The sequence below is a fragment of the Lytechinus pictus genome, chromosome 7, assembly GCF_037042905.1.
Source record: "Lytechinus pictus isolate F3 Inbred chromosome 7, Lp3.0, whole genome shotgun sequence".
Classification (NCBI taxonomy): domain Eukaryota; kingdom Metazoa; phylum Echinodermata; class Echinoidea; order Temnopleuroida; family Toxopneustidae; genus Lytechinus; species Lytechinus pictus.
In genome coordinates this window covers 10,638,295-10,662,294 of record NC_087251.1, presented here as the reverse complement: position 1 = coordinate 10,662,294, position 24,000 = coordinate 10,638,295, and the positions used below count along the sequence as shown (strand labels likewise).

The window sequence follows — 24,000 nt, the reverse complement described above, 5'->3', positions numbered from 1 at the left end:
GTAGTCAATCATGTTTGCAAAGATCCGTATGAATTGGTACCAAAATGAAGAATAATTTTATCAGGACATAATTATCAATAAGTCAATAACTACATGTTCATACTTTAGACAAGACAACTCCAAACTGATGGGACATGTTTTTTCTGATTCACTACGGCCATAGCAATGTTGCTTCTCAGCCAATAAAAATCAAGAAAAGATAATTTGTCAGACGAAAATGTTGAAACGCTCTCTCGGGCAAAATACGAAAATGATCTCTTGAGGAATATAGAATAGGTAAATAGCGTCATCTATTGTTGGTACATAACCCAAATCCTTCTCTCTCTCTCTCTCAGTCTCTCAGTCGGTCTTCCTCTATCCCTCTCGCGCTCTATAGTTGTGTCCCACTACCCCTCTCTCTTTTCTCTCAATATAGGGTCTAATTCGTCAACTCTGTTTTCTACGGTTCTGTGCATAATGTGTAATTACATTTTCAAGCATTAATTGTGGCTACTAAAGGTAAACCTTAAAGTTTCCCTTTTGATATTTTTTCTTACAAAAATACGCGGTTAATATCTTTAGTAGATGTGAACGTGATCTATTCGTATTTAAACGATATTTAAAAAATCGTACATAACTGTTATACATAAAGTGAATAATAATAGTGCATTGGGTAACTTAGAATGGGTGGCAGTATAGTTCGTAAGAGTTATGCACATAGGCCCGTATATTGAAGTCGGGTTTAATTGTAACTCGGGTCTAAAGTTGTGGTTTAAGTTTGGATAGCCAAAATTTGTGGAACAAATCTCAACAACAGAAGTTGAATTTGACAGCACAATTGGCACTTAATTCATTCATAATTCTTTCAGAATGATAACTAAGAAGTTTTCTTCACCATTTAAGCTAGGTAAAGGAGCACAATAAATATTAAAGCGTAAAGTGTTCATAAAGTTTTTGAATTTTTGGCTTATCATGATATTAGCAATGGCTTAGGCCACGGTCTAAGTCAGTGCTAAAATTATGATAAGACAAACTTATCCCAAATTTTACATTTCATATCTCTTATGTTTACTATTTTGTTTCCTGTTGCTTACATAATAATGAAGACAGATACTTCAAAATAGTTTGAATAGTTATCATTCCTATGCAGACAATTATGAACAATTTGAGTGTCAAATGAGTTAATAAATTTGATGTGTACTGTGCCCCAACTGACTCTCCATAGTTAAACTACAACTTTAAACCAGGTTTTGATTTAAATTATAGTGTCTATAATTATGCACAACTTTGCGAACTATACTAGACTATGAAGTGCCGATATTTTATATGCGACGAAAATGTATCCCCACATATTATTACAAAGTAAAGCTACGTTTCGAATAATTTCAATTAAATTTAGACAAAAAGCATATACTAGTTACTGCTAGGAGGGTGCTATAAATTATGGTTAGGGGTTGAGGGCGAAGTACTCTCCAATTGTTTTTCAAGTGATGGGAAAAAATAAAAGGAGAGAGAAAAACAAAAGAAAGAAAGAAAGAATATATTGATAAATGATGCATGGCTTTATCATACACGCCGACAATATTCCTATTTTCAATCACTTGCACCGTCTCTAGATTAAAACACTATTAATAATTATAGTCAACAATATCTGCGAATTCATCAAGGAATGACTAAAGGACTAATATGAATATCAATTTCATATTTGCTCATCTTAACCCAGTAATTCGTAAAGTGATTCGTATATGAATGCAATTTGATCTGCACAATCAGATTTTGAAGACGTTATCTCCTGCACTACAATAAATCTGATTTTTTTTTGCATGTTCAGTCGTAAGTAATTCTATATCATGATAATTTTATATCCTGTTTGACACAATATAGTGCTATTCAGTTTATGCTTTGGTCATAATTATATTAGTATCAAGAAGCTGGCTTACTAAATAGTGACTTATAGAGATAGATTTGCGTAAATAGAATATTAAAAGGGAGAAAAGTGTGGACCTCCACTGACAAACAAAATCTCAGCAAGACAATTACAATTTTATTGTTTTTGAGCAAGATAACTCTTTGATTTGAGAAAACTGACATAGATTAAGAGGGAAATGCTTCTAATTTCACATACAAGTACTGTGGATATATACAATTTTAATAACTAAAATTCAATCTAGACATGTATAGTATGGTATTTGTTTTGGGTCGAGGCTTGCAACAAACAGGGATTCAATGAATTCGTGTTTGTTTAGGATGCTACGTCCTCAATTCAGCAAACAGATATCCCCTCATTGAAAGAACAAAACATTGCTATATACTTTTATAACAGATATGCTTCCTGATCTCTACAAGATAAAGATTAAATATCAATTCACAATATCACTCAAAACGAAATAATTCATAATAATGCTGATGTTATTGATGTAATGTTATTTCATAGGCCTATCAATTATAAATTAGGGTTATATTCTTACTACTATACCCGCGTATTCCATTTGACCCCATCGACATAATAATGATCACTAAGTCAGATAAGAACATATGAACTCTCTTCTGTATATTGATGCGATTCGGATCACCAGTGAATATTGGCCACGTGGTTTTGATAAATGCTGGTACCCTAAAGCCAATAGTGGATGTCATCGGTTGTTATCAACCTACATTTTTTTAGCTATAGAAATGGCTTGGAACCTGTAGGCCTGCCTATACAGTGCGTCCCAAAAAAAATGTCCCTCTGATATGCGGCTTAATTACTTCCAAAAATAAGAATAATTTTCAATGAAATGTATGGAATTAGGAAGCTCATCTCATGTTCTAACTTCTATGAAAATTTAATTGGTCTCACTTCAGTGGTTTTGAATACACAGTCTATTATGTAATAGTGGTGCTTTTCAGCCCATTCCAAGTTTGCATGCATGCAGCACTGCTGTTGTTCTGCACTTTCTATAGGATATCAACCCACTTTGACCATTCTGACCAGGCTGACCAACGAATTCCCTGATCTGACCAGAGAAATCTCCATGATCTAACCAGGCTCATTAAATCACAACCTTGAGCATGTTCAGAAGGCCCAGTCAGAAGGGCAAAAACAGTATTTGACAGTTCATTTCATGTTTGATAACGGGAGATGTAATGATTGAGACAACGGGTCATGTCTGTTTCATGCCTAATTCCAACAATACTGCATTTTTGTTTTCATTCCTTTTTGTTTAGCTAATAAGCTACTGATGTCAAGTTAATTCAATCACTGGACATAACTGTTTAAAAGAAGAAAAAAACAAAATTTTCTCAGGCAAAGTTTCTTTTCGCAAAGGGTGATTAACTTGTGAATTCCCCTTTATTTTTCAGCTTATTTTCCTCATCCATCATTCACATTTTCTTTCAAGTTGGTTGATTCCCCTTATCAATCATCAAACAAACTTATATTTTATGTTTCTTGTCCTTCTGAACATACCAAAGTAGCCTGGATATGTTTAGGGAAATGTGCCTGCTCAGATCCTGGATGTAAAATGGAGGTTGACATGCCATAGACAATGCAGAAATGCATCAATGCTGCAAACTTGGAATGGGCTAAAATGCACCACTGTTACATAGCAGAGTGTGTATTCAAAACCGCTAAAGCGCGACCAATGAAATTTTTGTAGAAGTTAGATCATAAAATGAGCTTTCTACTCATGAACATTTATTTGAGAATACTACCACATTTTAGAAATAATTCAGCCCTATGTCAGAGGGACATTTTTTGGGACGCGCTGTATAGCCAAAAAAAGTGGATCCCGCAGCGCACACTAGCGATTTGATGACACCCAAATGTCAAAGAAATTGTAATAACATTTTATATGAACATTCCAACCAATAGATGTTTGCAGTTAAAGTTCAAAATCGTAGGAGGACGACTGAAATCTAAATTCTGTCTAGTTCGAGCCTCCCTGTAGGAATAACAGCAAAAATCAATTACAATTCGTAATGACGTTATCATCGGCTGCGACTTGAAGCCGATTTGGACTTTACTTCTTACCAAGGGGCTTGCCGAAAAGCAATAATATGATTTTATTATTCCTAATATTATGCAGAACTTCAAATAAAATAATTTTACCTCTTGGAACTTTCATGTAATGCAAAATGCGATGTATAAAAAAATAGTGTTGCATCGGATAGCATAGTGTGCGCTGGGCTTAAGAATTCACCTCCTTCTCACTTTTACAATTCTCACCATGATTAAGACTATGCTCTTAATCGTGGCGTAATCGTAATAATCGTATCAGGTCATATAAGATCGTATCAGATCATATCAGATCAATCGTGGCAATCGTATTGATCGTAGAAACTTTTTGGAATGGTCCAAAAAATTTCGCGATCAGTTACGAAAGGCCAATCGTGGCGTTCGCAACTGATCGCTCGACAGTGAGAACGAGGATAGAGATTATTCGTGTCATAAAATACGTTTGTCAAATCAAACGTAGTCTCTGGGTGTGGCTCCAGGGGTCCCCGATGACCCCCAAAGCCTGGTAGATTATAATGTGAATCAAAGTTTTCCACAATAAAGATATGTAACTTGATATTGCTAATATACTAACACTGACCACGGTGAGCTAATAGCTCCATGCACTGACAGTGGTGTCAATTTTTTGCGTGTTTTTTTTTAATTCGACATCTATAGTTTTAAAGAGTTTGGTGCATTTTGTTGATAGAACGATAATCAAACTTTGCAGCCCTCCTGTGCCCTTCGCGGGTACTGATGACCACACATAGCGACAGCACACGTGTCCGATATTTTCGAACTCGACGAGGTCCCTTTCTCTGCATGGTGGAATCTATCACTACACTTTCCGCAGATGCGAATCCAGGGGTGAGGGCTCTTCTCTTTGGCTTCTTAGAAAGTTCTGAAGAAACTGCCCCCATTTCCGTGCCCATCACTAATGAAATCTCGGATCCGTCACATGCTTCTGGTTATACCCAAAATGCTTATTACAATTTTATCTGGGGAACATTAAACAGCTCCAAGAAGTTTAAACTGTTGAAGTTTTAATGTCAAACTTGAGATTTTGAAACGTTTGATGTATTCAAATCAATGGGTATTGTCACTGGTGGAGACTTCTGCCTCTTCTTCCTACTTGCTTTCTGAACGAGGTCTCGAACCGCTGTCTTTGCTTTCTTGTAACTCGTCTTCTGAGAATTACCCATCCCTTTCAGTGCCATAGACATAATACTCAGTCCCATTAATAGAAATACCACATGAGTTACATTCAAAATCCACAAGCCTACATTGTGCTTCTGTGAATCCCCCGCCACCAGATCGCCGAATCCAATCGTGCTAAACGTTATGAAGCAGTAGTAGACGGCATCTTGGTAACTCCAGCCTTCGGTGTACATCAAGACAAAACCAGGAAAGAGGAGGAGGATAATGAGGATGAACGTCGAATAGATAATAAAATGAATGCATCTACGGGTGAGCTCATGTGGTATCTTTACAGTAAGACGATGTGTCTGATGTCTTATCTTATTCCAGTATACCTGAAGGGCGTCACCGATTGTAAGAAGAAACCATCCAGTTAGAGGGATCCCAATGAATGCATAGAATGAACAGAAAATACGACCTCCGTCAGTCTTAGGGGCAAAATTTCCATAACCTGAAGAAAAAAGAGGATTGAGACATTAAATTAATTCGAATCAGAGTAATTGACTTAAGTAATATTACCATAAGATAAGGATCGTTTTACAAATTTTTCACAATGGCAACATAAGTTATCGATGAGTTAAACAAAATTATGAAATTAGGCCCAGATCAAAGGTATGGTGTGGGTTTTGCCTATAGAGCACCCCCTTGTTTTGCCTGTCAAAATGTTCAGCTCAGACAAAATAATTCACCGTTCACTATGAAAACACATTGTTGTTAGCTTCATCAGGGTGGTCGTATGTCACGGTGTGGAGGGGGGGGGGGGACATGCAGGGAAGCACCACGGATCCTCCTATTTCAATTTGGAATAAACAGTTGCAACTTTTTGCTTGTCTTGCTGTAAACCTCGTCAATTTAGTATGATATCAATTCAATTAATGAAAGATGGTGAATAGTTAAAATTATACCCAGCATTTTATAGCATGATATTTTTGGGTGTTTCGGGGGGAGTGGGGCAAAAGGTATACTGAGAGCACCTGAGGGCTACCAAATGGCTGCAAAGCAAATAAGTGTTCACCTACATTATCTTACATGGGGTGTAATACCATGCAAAACTTCCTTGTTAAAACCTTCAACAATTCTGAAAAGTGTAATGTAATACACGACACTCCCGCAAATTAATAATGGATTTCTATTTGCGTTTTTAAATAACACAATGCGATTGCCGGTGTAATAGAAGCGCTTTACTTAGATTGTAATATTAAGTGTCTTTCAACTATAAACAGGAATATAATTGCGTCACTTGTTATTTTTGCTGTTGTCATACAAAAAATGAGGGAGTATTGAGTGGATGATTTTCATAATTCTCCGAAATTTTGTCTGTGTCCGATATGACAGTCTTGAAAATGTTATCCCTATTGAATAAAAAACGACTTTCGCGGAATCAAAATGACGTCATTGTAAAAATTTGCGAAACAGTTAAAGGGGAACTCGGGGCTCAAAATAATTATACCGAAATAAATAGAGAAAAAATTACTAAGCAAAATGCTGAAAATTTCATCAAAATCTCATAATAAATAACAAACTTATTGAATAGGCCTATTAAAGTTAAGAAATATTTTGTAAAAACAGTTATATGCACACCATCATGAATATTCGTTAGGTGGACTGATGACGTCATGTATCCCCACTTTCCTTTTTCTTATGTTATTACATAAAATCATGATTATATAAGTGTACACTGTAAGAAATATTGGGTAAAATTTTAACCAGCACGAGGGTAATTATGTGTCCAACCAATTTGGGGCAGTGTTTTATCCAATGCGGGAAGCATATTGTCAAGCAGCAATTACTTTAGAACGGGCAAAATTTTCATCACACTGGATAAAAAAAAATGCCCAAAAGAAATGCCCAATGTTGGTTGGACACATAATTACCCTCATGGAGCAATTCTACTCAATATTTTTTTAGAGTGTATGATAATTATGACTCTTGTTACAAAATAGGTTGCAGCGATGATCATCTTGCTATTAAATCAGTTTTCAATCTAATTCTTTTCATTCTTGGTGAAGGAAATTTGAATAAACATAATTTCATATAATAAAATACAAAAGAATTAGTGGGAATATGACAATATCAGCTCATCAGCAAATTTTGACAACCACAAATTAACAATATTTCGTACCCGAAAAACATGAAAAATTTGGGAAGCAAAAAAAGAAAAAAAAGGTCTTCAATTTCAAAAGAGGGGGCACACTTCGGTTTCAATGGCATTTTTACATTACGAATTTTAATTTTTCTTCTCAAAGGGGGGAGGGCACGTGCCCCCTGTGCCCCCCACCCCCCCCCCCCGGCCCCCCTGGATCCGCGCCTGTCTTCAACCAACAGACATTACCCAACACAGTGGACAGTACGTTGCCTAACATTTTGTGAGTGTAGAAATGTTTTGCCATAATAATGACAAACTTTAAAATGTTACAACCTTGTTCTCCCTTGTCCGATTTCGATGAAATTTCCAGGGTTCCGTTTGTCTGATTTTTTTATATCTGATATTATATTATTTTTCAGCCTGGAGTACCCCTTTAAAATCGATTTCAAGTCAAGCTGAGGCTTCAAAGTCGATCACAATTCTTGCGATTAGTCAAAAAATTGCAATTGATCGCTTGTCCCTTGCAACAGAAAGTTCTTTATATTCACAGTTCTACTGCTGAAATTAATAGCTATAAATTTTGATTTATATTTGCAATCGAATGCTGATAATTAATATTTGTTGGAACGGAATGATTTACCTATTGTAGTGACAATAGTAGAAGTGAAGAAGAACGAAGCTGGTATATCCCATAAGGCGCTACTATCTCTGATCCTTGATTGTCGTGTCACACTCACCACACTCATTTCAATAGCTTTGTCCACATTCTCAAAGAAGTATTGAAGTGATTCGTTCGAAAGACATGGGTGATCATCCATGAATTCGATCAGGGATTCGTAAAGTTTTCTCTGTGAAGCAATGTTGTTGTCATTCTCAAGGCGATTGAAGACAACGGCGCCAATCGCTAAATAAATAAACATAGAAATTATCAAAATGATGAACCGTACGAACGGTCTTAAAATGCCAGATTTTTTCGATCTCTCCTTCATTTTCGAACGCTTTATTTAGTCCCCGTGTTAGTTCCTGAGGTAATGAACTCGACGTTGACATGTCAAACAATCGCACATCAATTTAGAAGTTAGCAACATAATGTCAAGCGAGAGCATTACTTGGTAATGATGCTATGTCGTAAATGGATTTTTATATGGTTATGATTACGTCTGACTTTTTTTTTCATTGTAGTTTTATTCGATAAATTATTAAGGCGGGATATGCTGGTAGATCGCGAGACAGAGGCAATGAAAATAACGTTGCAACAGAAAATATAAGAGGCCGCAGCACTTTGCACGACTCTTGCGAGTTAATCAACCTAATATTTACCATACCTACTATCTCCTATATTTTACATAATCGATTCCGAATCTTAATGTGACGACGAAGGGCATGGGAGGGGGGGGTATGGGGAAGGGTAGAGGGTAGGGGGGGGACACATGCCTTTGGGTTGGAAGGGGGTTTGTAGTATTGTTTTATTTTGCTTCCGTGTTTTTTTTTTTCTTGTTTCTTGGCTATTTTTCAAACTCCTTAATATAAACAACAAAGGGTCGGAAGGGAGGGGGGGGGGTGGTAGGTAGGGTCCAGGGCCGAGAATGATGTTGTTATTATAGGATATGAAATATTTGATAAATGAGGCCAAGGTGTGAGTATGGGGGTATGAAAATCCTTGTTAATGGCTTCGATTCGACTAGGTTGTATTAATGATTGATTTTGTGTATTTGGAAAATCTGTTATGTTGTGAATATTTGACACCAGAAAAAAATCTAGTACGTTGAGTTTATTAGGTTTTATTGTGACACTAAAGGAAAAAAAAGAGAAAATGTAATGTGTTAATTATATGAGTTTTCAATGTTTTCATATATTAATTTGCAAAGATATGATATTGTATTTGATGTATGTATTTTATTTTGTATATGAATTGAAGTTGTTGACAAATAAAAACTTCTTAATACAAAAAAATTGTTTAAAAAATGCTTAAGATTATTTTTGCTCGAAATTTTGCATTTTTGACGTGTTCAGGATTTGATAATGGTTTTCTGAATTATAATCTTTATTTTGTTGGTGAAATGGATCTATCTGGAAAACAAATATCACTGAATGTATACGATTTATAATAAAACAATAGTAACAATCCTTTGCTCTGATCCATCACTGCAGTCTATGGCGAAACGTCCTGTAATAGAAACCAAGATCCTTTCTTTTCAAAATGCTTATTGCATGCAGGGGCGGTGCCCCCTGATTTTACAAGCAGTTGGAAAGAGGGAAAGTGAGGAGGTACAAATGGGGATAGGAAAAAGAGATATTGGTCATGTGACTCTAAAATACATGCTATTGAAAAAAGACGGCCTCTTTTAGTCTATTCCCCCCTCCCCCCAGGCCCTGTTACAATCGATAATGTCGCACCAACGCATAATGTCGCTGCCAAGAGCGTCAGACGCTCTTGTCGCAGTCAACGCATAGGCCCGAATGTCGCAGTCAACGCTTAGTTTTTCTAACGCATAACGTTACATGTCGCAACGCATAATGTCGCAGCAAATTTCTAACGCATAACGTCACATGTCGCAACGCATAATGTCACAGCGGTATTTTCTTCAGGACTCGAGTTACAGATAAGATATAAAATATGCTTTCAGTTTCACTAAGTATTTTGAGACACGAGAAAGAGAATTAAGTGATTTGGAAATCAGGATTACTCTTTGTATGGATATTTATCGGTTTATTGCCATTTCGTCTACTGCCTTTTTCCCCACTATCGCATGGTCTGATATCATTTCGTCTACCATTAGTTAGTCAACTATCAACATAGTCCAATAACCATTTCGTCTAATTACCATCTTGTCTAATAGCCAGTTGGTCTAATAGCCGTTTTGTTTATTATCATTTAGTCTCATTGTATTTTGTTTCAATTGGTACAATATCCACTTTGTCCAATATCATTACTTCTATTCGAAAGAATAGGGAAAAGAAGGGGAAAGAGAGGAGGGAAATGAGGAAAAATAAGAGGAGACAGAAGAGTGAATAAAATAGGGTGAGGTGAAGACTTGGAAAATAAAAAAAAATCTTTCATGTCTCCAAAGAGGCGCGATAGCTCAGTCGGTAAAGCGGGGGTTTCTGATTCCGGTGACCGGGATTTGATTCCTAATTGGTGCGTTAGTGCCCCTTGGTATTAAGGCATAATAGTAATTATGCCTACCAGGTCCCTTGGAGAGGTCCTTAAGCCGTCGGTCCTCTGGTTGCTTGCTTACAAGCATTCATGCTTTCTTAGCAACCAGGTGAAAAAAATCGCCATGTACTATACAGTGTGTCTCTAAAAAAAGTAAACCCAACTTCAACGGCAAATTTTCAGAAAACTAAAAAATATTTATACATTATTTTTTCATGGTTAGATAGTCCAATAAGTCTTCTGTCCAATTACATCACTTAGGTTATCTAACTCTCATGCATGACTGAGCATGATTCAACTTAGTGAACTGGTGTCAAATCATCACTGTGGCAAGTTATTTCTTGTTATTTTCATGCATTCAAGGCCTATTTGAAGTTAAACTCAGTGGTTCCGTGATCAGCATACTTTCTCACATTGTACCAGATGGCCCTTTTTTTGGGGGCTGCCTCTCGGGGAACTGCACCCGAAAAGCCTCTTGAACTTCCACGAAACTTCTTGTTTCCTGGTATTGAGTTACCAGGAATACTCTCTGCTCAATTGTCAACTGTACCATGTTTGGAAAGCATGTGAAGTGTGCCTGTGTTAGGAACAACCTTTGCTGAAGTTGTTATGAAATTATATGCCTAACATGTGACCTAAATTTAACTTCAAATAGGCCTTGAATGCATGACAATAGCAAGAAATAACTTGCCACAGTGATGATTTAATCATAGGCCTAACATGCGACAAACATTTAACTTCAAATAGGCCTTGAATGCACGACAATAACAAGAAATAACTTGCCACAGTGATGATTTGACACCAGTTCACTAAGTTGAATCATGCTCAGTCATGCATAAGAGTTAGATAACCTAAATGATATAATTGGACAGAGGACTTATTGGACTATCTAACCATGAAAAAATAATGTGTAAATATTTTTTAGTTTTCTGAAAATTTGCCATTGAAGTTGGGTTTACTTTTTTTAGAGACACGCTGTACAGTGCGTCCCAGAAAAAACGAAACCGAGATTAGGCCTAAGCGATGATTTATCATAACTTAATCACAAATACAATAGACAAATGACCTACCAGTGTAAAGCTTAAAATCTCTTCTTTCATCTGATATTACTTAGATTATTCCCCATTCACGCATGAGTGAGCATAAACAATTTGAAGAAAAGGATACCAACGGGGGTATCTGAATTTCAAAAAGAAAATCACATGCCTAAAAAGTTCAATATCTGCTCTTTTCTTTGATACCTTAATCACAAAAAATGGTCAAGAAGTAAAAAAGTTATGTTACCTCGAAACAATGCTTGTATTTCCATAATTTCATTAAATAAACGTGTTTTCACCGGTTACCCACAGAAGCTATCGCATGGTTAACAAAAGACATAATGCATGGCTGATCGTCAAGTGAGTTTGAACGCTAGCCTGTAGAACCTCTTAATTTTATGAAATTGTTGAAATTCAAGCCTTATTTCAAATAACCAGAACTTTGTTATTTCTTGACCATTTTCTGTAATTGAGGTATCAAATTAAAGAGCAGATATTGAACTTTTTAAAAATGTGGTTTTCGTTTTGAAACCAAGATACAGCCCGCCAAATGACTTTTTGGTATCCCCTATTCAAATTGTTTTTGCTCACTCATGCGTGAATGAGAAATAGTCTAAGGAATTTCAGATGAAAGAGGAGGTTCTAAGCTTTACAACGGTAGGTCATTAATTTTTGTATACTGTATTTGTGATTAAATTATGATAAATCATCGATAAATCTCGGTTTCGTTTTTGTGGGACGCACTGTATAGGCTAAAATTTTTGCTCGCGCTCGCATCCACATCCACTTCAGAATTTGCATGCATAGTGCTTGAAAAAGTGCTTAAATAGTGCTTATAAAGTGCTTCGGACTGGAATATGAAGTATTTTTAGCTCGAGCTTCGCTCTCGCTTTATATTTTTATGCTTTTTCACTTCTGATTTGCTTTGCAAAGTGTACATCGATAATTATTACTATTATTGTTTTTACTATTAGGACATTATGCGTTGGTGCGACATTCCCGACCTTTCGTTGGAAGAACGCGAACGCTTATTTACGACGTTAGTTGATTTTGGAAGAGACTTTTGGGCCCGTCGTCATGGTCTTAAAACTCTGTCGGCCTGCAATGCAAATTGTGTGACATGAGATATTTTTTCGTTTCGCATCTGGAACGGAAACATTCAATTTGCGTTTCGTGTGCAAAATTCTGGTTGCTACTATGGTAACAGCGATATATGCGATTTAGGACGACTTTCCAAATCCACATTTGGTTCCTCCAAGAGCTCGAGAGGCCGCCCGGGGGGGGGGGGGGGCACTTTCATTGATGAGTGGATACCAGGCGCAACAACGCGTAAAAGGGAAAGAGTGGGTAAGTGCGTTACGTATAGCCCTAATGGCCTATGTAACGTTATAAAGGTGTCAAAAACGATGATTAAAATACTGAAAAAAGGGATATATTTCCAATACTTGTAGGGTTTCACAAGCCAAATAATAATTGTTAAAAGATGCATTTTCATAATCTGGAAAAGACTTGCTTCCTTTGTTTAGGGTACTCAGTTCGAAACCCCATGGTCGTGCCTGGTATCCACTCATCAATGGAAGTGGTCCCACCGGAATTTGAATCTAACCCCCCATTTCTGGGGAAAGTAAAACATAATACCCTTTACATCGTGTGCTAGAGGCGTATCGTTTGTGTAGAAGGAGTGAACAAAAGTAAAAAAAGAAACCCGCATGTTCAAACGTATTGCATACGCTGTGTACATATGCGAAATGGGTTCGGCTGGACAGGTGATCCGACCCATGGAATCAATTGCCAGTCATCCACCAATAATCCACATTAAATGCAATATCGATTCGATGGACTGTAATGATATATATCTAAGCCTTAATTTAGTACGTTTTTCCTCACTCAATATATACTCGATTTGTTTGAAAAACCACTTTCTTATCCATGTCATATTCTATTTTAGGTCCTGCATTTCGAATATCTCAAGCCATCAGTCGTAATACATGCATGTATGGCGCGCGGGTGTCGCGGGAAAGAATTTTGCACACGAAAAGCAGATCTGTAGGGCCTGTAACCCCCCTGTAACACAAATCTTAGCATTGATTGTAGAGCAGTTTTCTATATACGTTTGATTGTATTGACTATAATGTACAATCAATCTTAAAAATCAAGTGTATGATTAAGCGTCAACTTTTGTGTTAGGGGACCCTAATTTTAGCGTCCGTGAGGATTGCGAAAGGTGGCAATTATCGGTTGTAACAGGCCCCACCACCATCATTGCACAGCTCCTGTGCACTAGTGAGCCTTTATCAGATTAATTTAGACCCGATGAACGCCTATTAGCATACTTTATGAAGTTTAGATAAGGTCTTCTTTAAGAAACTGCGATTCTGCTCCTTTTACTGGCGTAAAGAGGGGGGGGGGGGGGGTCTGGACTCCACAAAAGTTCCACAAAGAAAAAAAACGAGGCAAAACAGAGAGAAAATGAAAGAAAAAATTGAAATAACTAATACTGATGTTAAATCAAGGCAAAGTCACAAAAATTACATTTGAGCTTTTTCCCCAAATTTTTGCTCGCAACATTTTGCACCATAGGCCATGTTCAGACGGCTCAAATTTGTTGGCTCATTTCGTCACTGGCTCCTGTTTAATGTCACATCGCTTCAGTTTTTGTTGCCTAGATGGTCAGAAAAGATATATCGAATTCCGTCGTGTATATAGAAGCTACAATATTATACAAGTACATGTTACGTAATGCGTCATCAATATTAATAGTCAAATAATTTTATCCATTACATAACGAGTCACGTTTACATAAAATTCCGAGTCTACTGACAATAACACTATTATGTTTATCAAATGAAGAAAACTGAGTGAAATCAAACCCCAAAGAGAAGGACCCAAGAACGCGATAAAGGACATTCAAATCGACTTTTTATCTTTATGATGTATATATATTTTGAAATGTGTATTGTAATTCTGAATAAGCATATCCTCAAAAGTACCTTCTTTTATCCAAGTGATATTCATGACTAGAAGGTTTTTGCATATTTAATGAGCTTGGTGCGAACCAAAACACCTCTTTTTATTCGGCTGCTCTAACTATTGAACAAATTTCATGTGTTTTTTGTATCTTTATAAAGAAGGTCATGTGTCTGGATTTTTGAAAGGATTTTGTAATCCTAGGTGAAACTTTTGATCTAAAACATGATACAAAATAATTATTTTTCATGCGACAAAAGTTCTTTTTACACTAATTTCTGTTTGAGCCCAAATGATTTTTATGATAAAGCTGAAGATCTAAGCTTTAATATGATATAGGTTTAATAAGAAGAGGTATTTTAGATGGGTCAGCAGAAAGCTTTTCATAGGCCAAATACAATTAGCAGCCTAAAAACAAGAATACTTCGCTCTGATTGGTAATAGAGACCCACACACCCACTCAAATTCCAACAGTTTCCACACGAGGCTACTCCAAGGTCACACTCACCATGTGGTTACCCATTCCTGTTGTTTCGAAAACATTATTCAGCCAATCAGAACTCTGGATTTTATGCTACTCAGAAATTGTTGTATATTGTATCTTGATGAAAAAGCTGGCTGCTGATCCATCTAAAAGGCGTCGCTTATCAAGGGTGACATTGTAAGAAATTACAGTTTGAGCTTTCTGATGATATAAATAGTATTTTTATGTATGGGAGTGTTGCACAATTTGTAAGTGAAAACAGACGAAGAACTTCCGTTTGAGGCATCTTTTCAGGCCTGAAATTCACTTATCAAAATATTTAATTCAAAATAAATGACAAATATAAAAGAGTAACATTTACTCTCTCCTATGGTACAAAAGTATTAAATTTTACTTGAGGATAAAGTGGTTGAATTCTTTGAGAAAGAAAGTCTCACAGTTCACAAGACTTTGCAAGGAGATGAATTCAGCAACGAGAGGACTTGGATAAATCTTGCTCATTTGCTCATAAACATAAGGACCTACAATCTGACTGGAATCCTGAATATCCTGAATTTGAATTCAGGATATGAAGTGATTACCTATGAATATTTTACTTTTATTTGAATCAGTTTGACAAACAAGGTGGTTCACGAACCACAAGTCTCGCCTGGTATCGCGATCGATAGAATATGCAATATGATCTTTTGACCTTATCCTTGTGGTTTTACCCAATGGTTATTTGTACCAAGTGTAAACACAATTGATACAAAAATAAAGAGATGCGAGCAATTTGAACAAAACTTAACCTTTTGACCCCTAGATGACCTTTAACCCCATCACCCTCATGGACACATATGCGGTATTGCCCAAGAATCATATGTACCAAGTGTCAACATAATTTTTGGAAGACATGACCTCATCATTTGACCTTTTAACCCTAGATGACATTGGACACCATCACCCATCCACATAGAAACTATGTGGTATTAACCAAGGATCATATGGATCAAGTATGATGCAGAAATAAAGATATGAGAGCAAGTTGAACATAAACTTTAACATTTTTAACAACAGATTAACAGACCAATAGGAAAAGTGATTACTAGGTCCCTACCGAACTTCGTTCGGGCAAGACAAAAAGCAGGCTTGGCTTCTAGATTCTAGAGTCAGCATGGCTAGCATGCATTATCAAGAAAAAATGAAAAATAAAGGTTATCTTTAAAAAAAATCTGGATAGAACCGATCTGTATCACTCTGTTTGTATGGCCCTGCGAGTAGCTGTTTGAATGGTTTAACAGATTAAAGCGTGGTTAGTGCTTATAAAACAGGAGAATGACTGTTGAAAATGTATTTTACAAATAAACTTCTGAATCTTGGTACATATAAAATTTTAATTAGATGATGTGAGCTAAATAACAAGGTACCCTCAATAGATTATGAACTGTTGAGGAGGTTGGTGAACTAACGAGTGGTCTGTCTGCTGTGCAAATCCTTCATTCAAATTAAGGGTCTAACTATCGAACTCAAACACAAAATGCACAAGTAACACAAGTAGTAGTATGCCACACACATAAACATCCCTATGTATTACCCATTCTCATTTTCATTCGCTTTTTACATGAATGACATCGCCCACACACACATAACAATTATAAATTGTATTGACTTCATCATCAGCTATGACTTGAAGCTACTTTACTTCTACCACAAGGCTTTTGCAGCAAACCAGATATTCGAATTTTGTATTCCTAGTATTATCCCAGTACAACTAAGTAATTATTACTTCTCGGAACTTTCACATTTCATGCAAACTGTGATTTGTTCAAAAATCGCTTTGTAGCTCTATCATGCAGTGTATGGTGGGCATTGGACCAACTTAATATACTTTGAGATACTCTCTATTCTCTAAGAGCCATTTGCAATTCTAATTTGTTATGTACTACAACATTATTTAACCACAAACAAAATGGGAAAAGCTATTTTCATTTAATCTCATTGAAGTTTATTCTGATACACACACTCTTTTGTTATTCTTTCTCACACAAATATCGATCTCAAAAACATTCCCTTCACAAAAATACCATCAAATGTACAAGGTGAAATTGTGTTTCACATTACACACTGGCAATTGCATTATTTACAATATTATATAATATAGCATACCTAAAGTACTTCTTTAAGCAGACACACATATTTAATATATGTGTAATGAATATCTACAGATACTTACATGTATATATTCAAGCTATACATATATATGTGGACTTTTAAATGTATGGCAAAAACAAAACAAACAAATGTTCCAAGTAAAATTGAAATTTCATCTAGAATTGCAACATTAATATCATTTGTGTATAAATCAAATCAATTACTAGCTCAAAGTGCACATGTAATTAATATTTTAAGTCAATCATATGCAACTATCTATTGTGCTTGGTATTTCAAACTCATGACATGGTCATCAAAATTTGAATTCTCTTTGGCAGATGAAAATAATGAAATTTCTGCTGCTAGCATCTCAACATAAAGTTTGTGTACAGAAGAAGATTTCAACATCAGACATTCTTCTGAGTCACTTGTCTACAACAATTTTGTCACCTTTTTCAGTTGGTATTAGCATTTAAAGTGAAAAACACAATTAAGAGTAAACCTTAAATCCATACTTTTACCAATATAAAGAAAATGATAGGTTAAAGTAAATATATTAATAGACTATAACTGTCTAATATAAGGTTAACACAGGCAGATTTGAAGGCAGTTATAAGTTATGCTACCATCTAAACAAACATCATTATCTATACCTGTTGTAGTGCTACATACCATCTGTGTGTCATATCGTATTGCAATATGGAGTGCAGCAATTAAATTCATCTGACAAACTTGCAGTTATGTCATATTTTCTTACAGTATGGCTGAAAACAGTAATACTTAGATACAGAAATAAAATACAAAACTTCTCAAATAAATGCTATCATATGGTAACAACTTTATTTTGCTCCAGCTAACAGTGACCATGAAAACACAATTTCTCAATCGACAGTTTAACATACACATGCATCTACCCAACTAGGGAATCTCTATCATTTAATATTGTTCATTTCATAGAAATTAAGGAATACATAGACTAATATCATTAACAAGTGGAATGCCTCTGGCGGTCTCACCTGCATCACGCGATTCAATATAGCAGCAGTGCTGACTTTGAAACCTACTATAACTCGCACAAGATGTTCAGTGATGCTTGGTTACTCTTATGTCCACGTTTTATGAACTAGACCAATACACTTACAGAGATATGATGGTAATTCAACAAATACCCCCAATTTGGCCAAAGTTCATTGACCGTATATGACCTTTGACCTTGATCATGTGACCTGAAACTCGCACAGGATGTGCAGTGATACTTGATTACTCTTATGTCCAAGTTTCATGAATCAGATTCATAAACTTTCAAAGTTATGATGGTAATTCAACAGATACACCCATTCGGCCAAAGTTCATTGACCTTTGACCTTGGTCATGTGACCTGAAATGCGCACAAGACGTACAGTGATACTTGATTACTCTTATGTCCAAGTTTAATGAACTAGACCAATATACTTTCAAAGTTATGATGAGAATTCAACAAATACCCCCAATTTGGCCAAAGTTCATTGACCCTAAATGACATTTGACCTTAATCATGTGACCTGAAACTTGCACAGGATGTTCAATGATACTTGATTACTATTATGTCCAAGTTTCATGAATCAGATCAATAAACTTTCAAAGTTATGATGGTAATTCAACAGATACCACCAATTCGGCCGAAGTTCATTGACCCTAAATGACCAAAGTTCATTGACCCTAAATGACCAAAGTTCATTGACCCTAAATGACCTAAATGATGTCATGTGACGTGAAACTCATGCAGGATGTTCAGTGATACTTGATTAACCTTATGTCCAAGTTTCATGAACTAGGTCCATACATTTGCTAAGTTATGATGACATTTCAAAAACTTAACCTTAGGTTAAGATTTTGATGTTGATTCCCCCAACATGGTCTTAGTTCATTGACCCTAAATGACCTTTGACCTTGGTCATGTGACATGAATCTCAGGCAGGATGTTTAGTAATACTTGATTAACCTTATGGCCAATTTTCATGAACTAGGTCCATATACTTTCTAAGTTATGCTGTCATTTCAAAAACTTAACCTTAGGTTAAGATTTGATGTTGACGCCGCCGCCGCCGTCACCGTCGGAAAAGCGGCGCCTTTAGTCTCACACTGCTATGCAGGTGAGACAAAAACTACCAAATGCTTTCTCAGGTCTTTCCTTTGAAATTACTGACTGAATCATACAGTTTTGCTCTCTCAGTAAAGTGTTTACTCTGAAGAAAAGCATTTTTTTGTATCTTGTGAGCAAATGCTTCCAAATGCATCAATTATGTACCCTAAAAGGGGAGATACGAAATATAATGTTTGGAGCTAGGCAATCTCTTGCAATGCATGCTAAGTAAATGTTTTTTTAGCAGTTCAGAAAAATGGTTGTAAATATGTTTTGAACGACTGCTTTTGAAAGCTTTTTTTTGGTGTTTTTGCAAGCTTTTTTGGGGTGCTTTTGCCATCAAGAACTTGCTAGTTTTTATTGATATCAGTTATTCTACCCGCTATCTCTTAGTTGAAACCCTAACATAAAACAACAATACCCTTTATTATAGTTGCAGCTATAACATGTTTAAAACTGTCAAAAAACATATAGCAATCACACAGATAAATGGACGGTACACAAATATAGAACACAGTCAAAGTTCATTTTTGCAGATTGAGATATAACCTCTTATTTACATTCAAGAATACATTTTTTTCTATTTACAATTGATTAATTTCAGTTAAAATTCCACAGCAATACACATACATACTAAGTACAATTGATTCTTACTAGAAGAAAAAATTTGCTTTCTTCAGCAAGCTCTTTGATTCTCTTTAAAAGGACCCCTCAAGGTGCTATAGACTAAAGGCAATTAAATTTAAATAAAAGATATCTCTTAATAATACTGTCTTCTGCTGTCCAAAAGAACATCCTAACATTTTCCTCAAATAATATCAAAACTAATAGCACTTTCACAAAAATCTCCAGTGATATTGAATACCACAAAACATGCATAAGAATACAAATATCTGCAGTGGTTTTGATTAAATAAATCAATATTGGGACCTTGCTAACAGCTCATGTCTCTTCGACTCCTGAAATTCATAATTAAGAGCTCAAAGTGACCAATTGTTGTAATAAAGCTGACTGTTTGAAACCAAAGCAATCTCATTTTTATTTCTATTGCCACACATGGTTTGTGAAACTTGATCACCAATATAATTATTGAGCCATGCATTCCCACTGTGATTTAACCCTATTTAGGCCAGGGTATTTTGGGAGTTCATATGGCCGGGGGGGGGGGGGCCTCCCAGGCCCCCCTTAAGATCTCGGCCGTCGACCGCGCGATCGCGCCGAAAATTGGCACGCAGGTTGTCTGGGATATAATCTACAAAATTGTAAGGTAATTTATTTCATGCGAATCATCATTAAGCAATTATGCTAATTTATGCGTAATTAGTATGCAAAATCATACTTTTTCCTCTAACTCCCTAAATAAAGCTCCAAATGTTCTAATTTTTGGCATAGAAAGTATTTGTGGTGTTCTTAGCAAGTTTACATGAAAAAAATTGTGATATCAGATCAATTTCTTATGTATTATATTGTTTTTTGCAATTTCTGATGTATTTCTATGTTTTTTGGACCCTTTGTTTTTCATTGTTTTTTCAATGAAATTCGTTGGGGACTCTTCTAAGATCATAAACAGCATAAAATACATACATTTAGACCAGCAAAACTAAAAATAATCATACATTTATGATTTTTGGTTGAAAACACAATTTACATTGACTTTGTACAAGAAATCACGTTTTTGAGCAATTTTTGGTCTGACATTGCGTAATTTCGGAACCACGTACCCGGGTGACGCAAAATTGGTCTCAAAAGTTGCGCAAGACCTGAAAGTAAAAAGTCAGTGAGCAGCGCGGTCAAAAAAATTTGCGCGGCGAAAAATATCGCGCGACTCGTTGAGGGGGGGCCTCGGAGGCCCCCCCCCCCCCCCCCCCGGCCTAGATAGGGTTAAGCTAAAATGTAGAAACTATGGTGTTGAATGCTATCGTTGACTCCATGGTGGCAAAAATAAACAAAACACCAAACTTTAAGTGAGGATGGTGTAAGGGTTATCAGTGGTCAACATTCATTAAAGGAGAATGAAACCCTTGAAACCAGCTGAATCCATATCAAAGAGAAAAATCAAAGAAACATATTGTTGAAAGTTTGAGGAAGATTGAATGAATGATAAGAAAGTTATGAGCATTTTAATATTGAGATCACTAATGCCATGTAGATCCTCCCATTGGCAATGCGACCAAGATCTGTGATGTCACACACGTACAACTCCCTCATTACTTTAGTACTTATTTCACTTATATTCTCACTTTTATAGAGTCTATCACAAGGTGAGGTGTTCTCTTTATGAGAGGACAAGTACAGAGGTTTCACAACATTATATAATTGATGAATCGTTTGTCATATGGTTAGAATGAGCAAAACGAGATATTTTGGGGTATATTTTCAGTGTCCAAAAGGGGAGAGTTGTTCATCTGTGACATCATAGATCTTGGTCGTATTGCCAATGGGAGGATCTCCATAGCATTAGTGATCTCGACATTCAAATGCTCATAACTCTTCTATTGCTAGTCCTATTTTACTCAAACTTTTGTTGATCTTATTCTTTGATTTTTCTGCTTTCACAAAAGCTAACTTGCTCCAAGAGTTTCATTCTCCTTTAACACAATTATTATCATTCCCTACACCTAAAATTCTGGTTTGGAGCTCGGTTCAGAAGTCTGATTTTTCATTTTAACATCAACACAAGCTGATATACCTAACACTGTACCTGGTGGGTGTTTCATAAAGCTGTTCGTAAGTTAAGAGCGACTTTAAGAACGATTGGTGAACCTTTCTTACAAGCGTAACCATCACCAATGAATATACCATTTACCACAATAAAGAATCACCAGTCGTTCTTAAAGTCGCTCTTAACTTACGAACAGCTTTATGAAACAGCCCCCTGGAATCATCCATGGCATCCTAAGTACTAGGGCACCCAATCTTTGGCTTCTTAATACATAAAGGGTGTTTTTCAATGCATGCAAATGCACAAGGTCTGACTACACATTCTGTCTTTTAACAGTTATTACCTCACATCAGTCAAGCTGCCAATTGAGTGCTCTTAACATTCAAGGAACTTGTTCCTGCCTGGTACCAATAACCTCACCTGGGTCAAGTGCTCAAAATAAATGCTGATGTTTCTAACACCAGTGCTAGAAACGGTATAGAAGCGTAAAGCATATCACCTCCAATTACCTACTAACAATCTAAATTTGAATATGAATGAGCGTGGCAATTCAAAGGGTGAACATGGCTACCATCTATCCTACAGTTTCTGATGAGTTTCATAGGAGCAACAAATACAATGGATGAACCGTAATAAAAGCAGAGGCTTTCAAATGAATGACAGAATTTCCCTGATCTTCCTTCAACTGATTTTCAACTTTGGTTTCACATAATAAAAAAGGCAAGTTTTGTTCACACTATGGATCTACTTGTATTCCCTTCCTGTGTCTGTTTAACAGATATTTCCCTCCACAACTGATGATCATGTTGATCCTTTGCAGATGTTATGTTACTATATGTATAAAAGCCTATAATGAGACACCATGACAATGATCTATAAGCCCCATATCATCGACATAAACAATGAATATCATATATCTAGCTTTATGTCCTTCGTACTTTCTAAAAAAATTATAATTATAAATTTGAACAAATCTTAACTTGTCAATGACATTTGGCAACGATCACTTAAGGTACAATGTAAACATGAACATGAAGTTAAAACACAATGTAAATATATAATATATACACACTAGGTCTATCTTTAGAATATAACAAAGTTAGGTACTGATTCATGTTTTCCCCTCATAACTTTAAGAATTACTGGCCTGTAAGAAGAGGAGTGTTGTGCACAAGAACTAATTCACATAATGGACGGAAATGGGCAATCAAATTTTTAGTATATCTTGCACTTTCCAAAACAAATGTTTATTATTTTAGAATTACTAATTGCATTTCGTTATTATATCTATATAATTAGATTACATTGTTGTAATTCCTCTCTATATAACCTTATCTAGCACACCTTTCAGTAACTAAGGAAACTTGGCTACATATATATCCCCACTCTCTTTACCGTTCTCTCCCTATCTCCCCCTATTTCTCTCACTAACTCTCTTAGCATCTAAGAGGAATACCAATATTCCAGGGAAGGGGGGGGGGAGTTAAAGGGGGAAGAGGAATTTGGCATCCACCATGATGGCATAGTACATTTACTTGAATGATTTAAGTCTCACATATTTCTGTAATAACTTGGACGGTTCATTTTACACATGGATAAAGAGCAGCTGGGATGGAAATATCAGTTATTGAAACCTTATCCAAAAACATGACCAAGACTAACAAATAAAAGTAAAATTAACAAATAAACTTGGGTACAATGAATACATATCAGTCATTAACAAATCATCAAACCTGGTTGAAATATATAGAGATATTCTTTGACCAACTAAGCCTGAAACTATAAAACAACTTGTAATACCTGCATCACAAAAATCAAGGTATAGAGTGAATGTCTATGCTCAATTAAATTCAGCAAGATTCTCCCTCAACAGTTTGTTCCTTACTTTTTAATTAAATATTCAAATTTAACAATTATAGAATAGTTAGAGATGGCTACCTATGTCACGTAGATACTTCCTCGATAAGTTCTTTGAGTGTCTTGACATTCCTTGGGGGTAGGTTGTGAGCATGTTGAAGTAAGACTTCACCCATCTGTTCATAGAGGCTGTTAGCTAGGACTCCTGTGGCACTTCGGAGGTTGCCTGAACTGCCTGGTACCGCTCCACTTCCTGTCATATTGCCTAGGAGATACCACAGAACAGGTAGGACGTTCCTGACGACCGTCTGTTGCTTCCGGGGGTACACCTTGGTCACGAGGTCTG

General features: G+C 36.1%; 2 protein-coding genes across 2 annotated transcripts in view; both read right to left on the bottom strand.

The window, feature by feature from the left end:
• Positions 1-565: 565 nt before the first annotated feature.
• Positions 566-8,418, bottom strand: LOC129264985 (potassium channel subfamily K member 4-like). Its single transcript, XM_064101896.1, has 2 exons — positions 7,879-8,418; positions 566-5,603 (listed from the first exon to the last, which is right to left on the bottom strand). The coding sequence occupies exons 1-2, from the start codon at positions 8,225-8,227 to the stop codon at positions 5,005-5,007; spliced, it is 948 nt and encodes a 315-aa protein (XP_063957966.1). The 5' UTR covers positions 8,228-8,418; the 3' UTR covers positions 566-5,004.
• A 14,378-nt stretch (positions 8,419-22,796) lies between these two features.
• LOC129265540 (TOG array regulator of axonemal microtubules protein 1-like) overlaps positions 22,797-24,000 on the bottom strand; it is a 64,672-nt gene continuing 63,468 nt past the window's right edge. Inside the window, exon 23 of the mRNA XM_064101358.1 lies at positions 22,797-23,997. Coding sequence (XP_063957428.1) covers positions 23,741-23,997 — 257 coding nt within the window. The 3' untranslated portion in view covers positions 22,797-23,740. The remainder of the gene's footprint in view (positions 23,998-24,000) is intronic.

Bases quoted from the DNA above. Each gene is read 5' to 3' on its own strand.
- LOC129264985 (XM_064101896.1), bottom strand. From the start codon at position 8,227: ATGAAGGAGAGATCGAAAAAATCTGGCATTTTAAGACCGTTCGTACGG. The intron at 5,604-7,878 runs GTAAATCATTCC...TTTTTTCTTCAG, and splicing joins TACTATTGTCACTACAATAG to GTTATGGAAATTTTGCCCCT.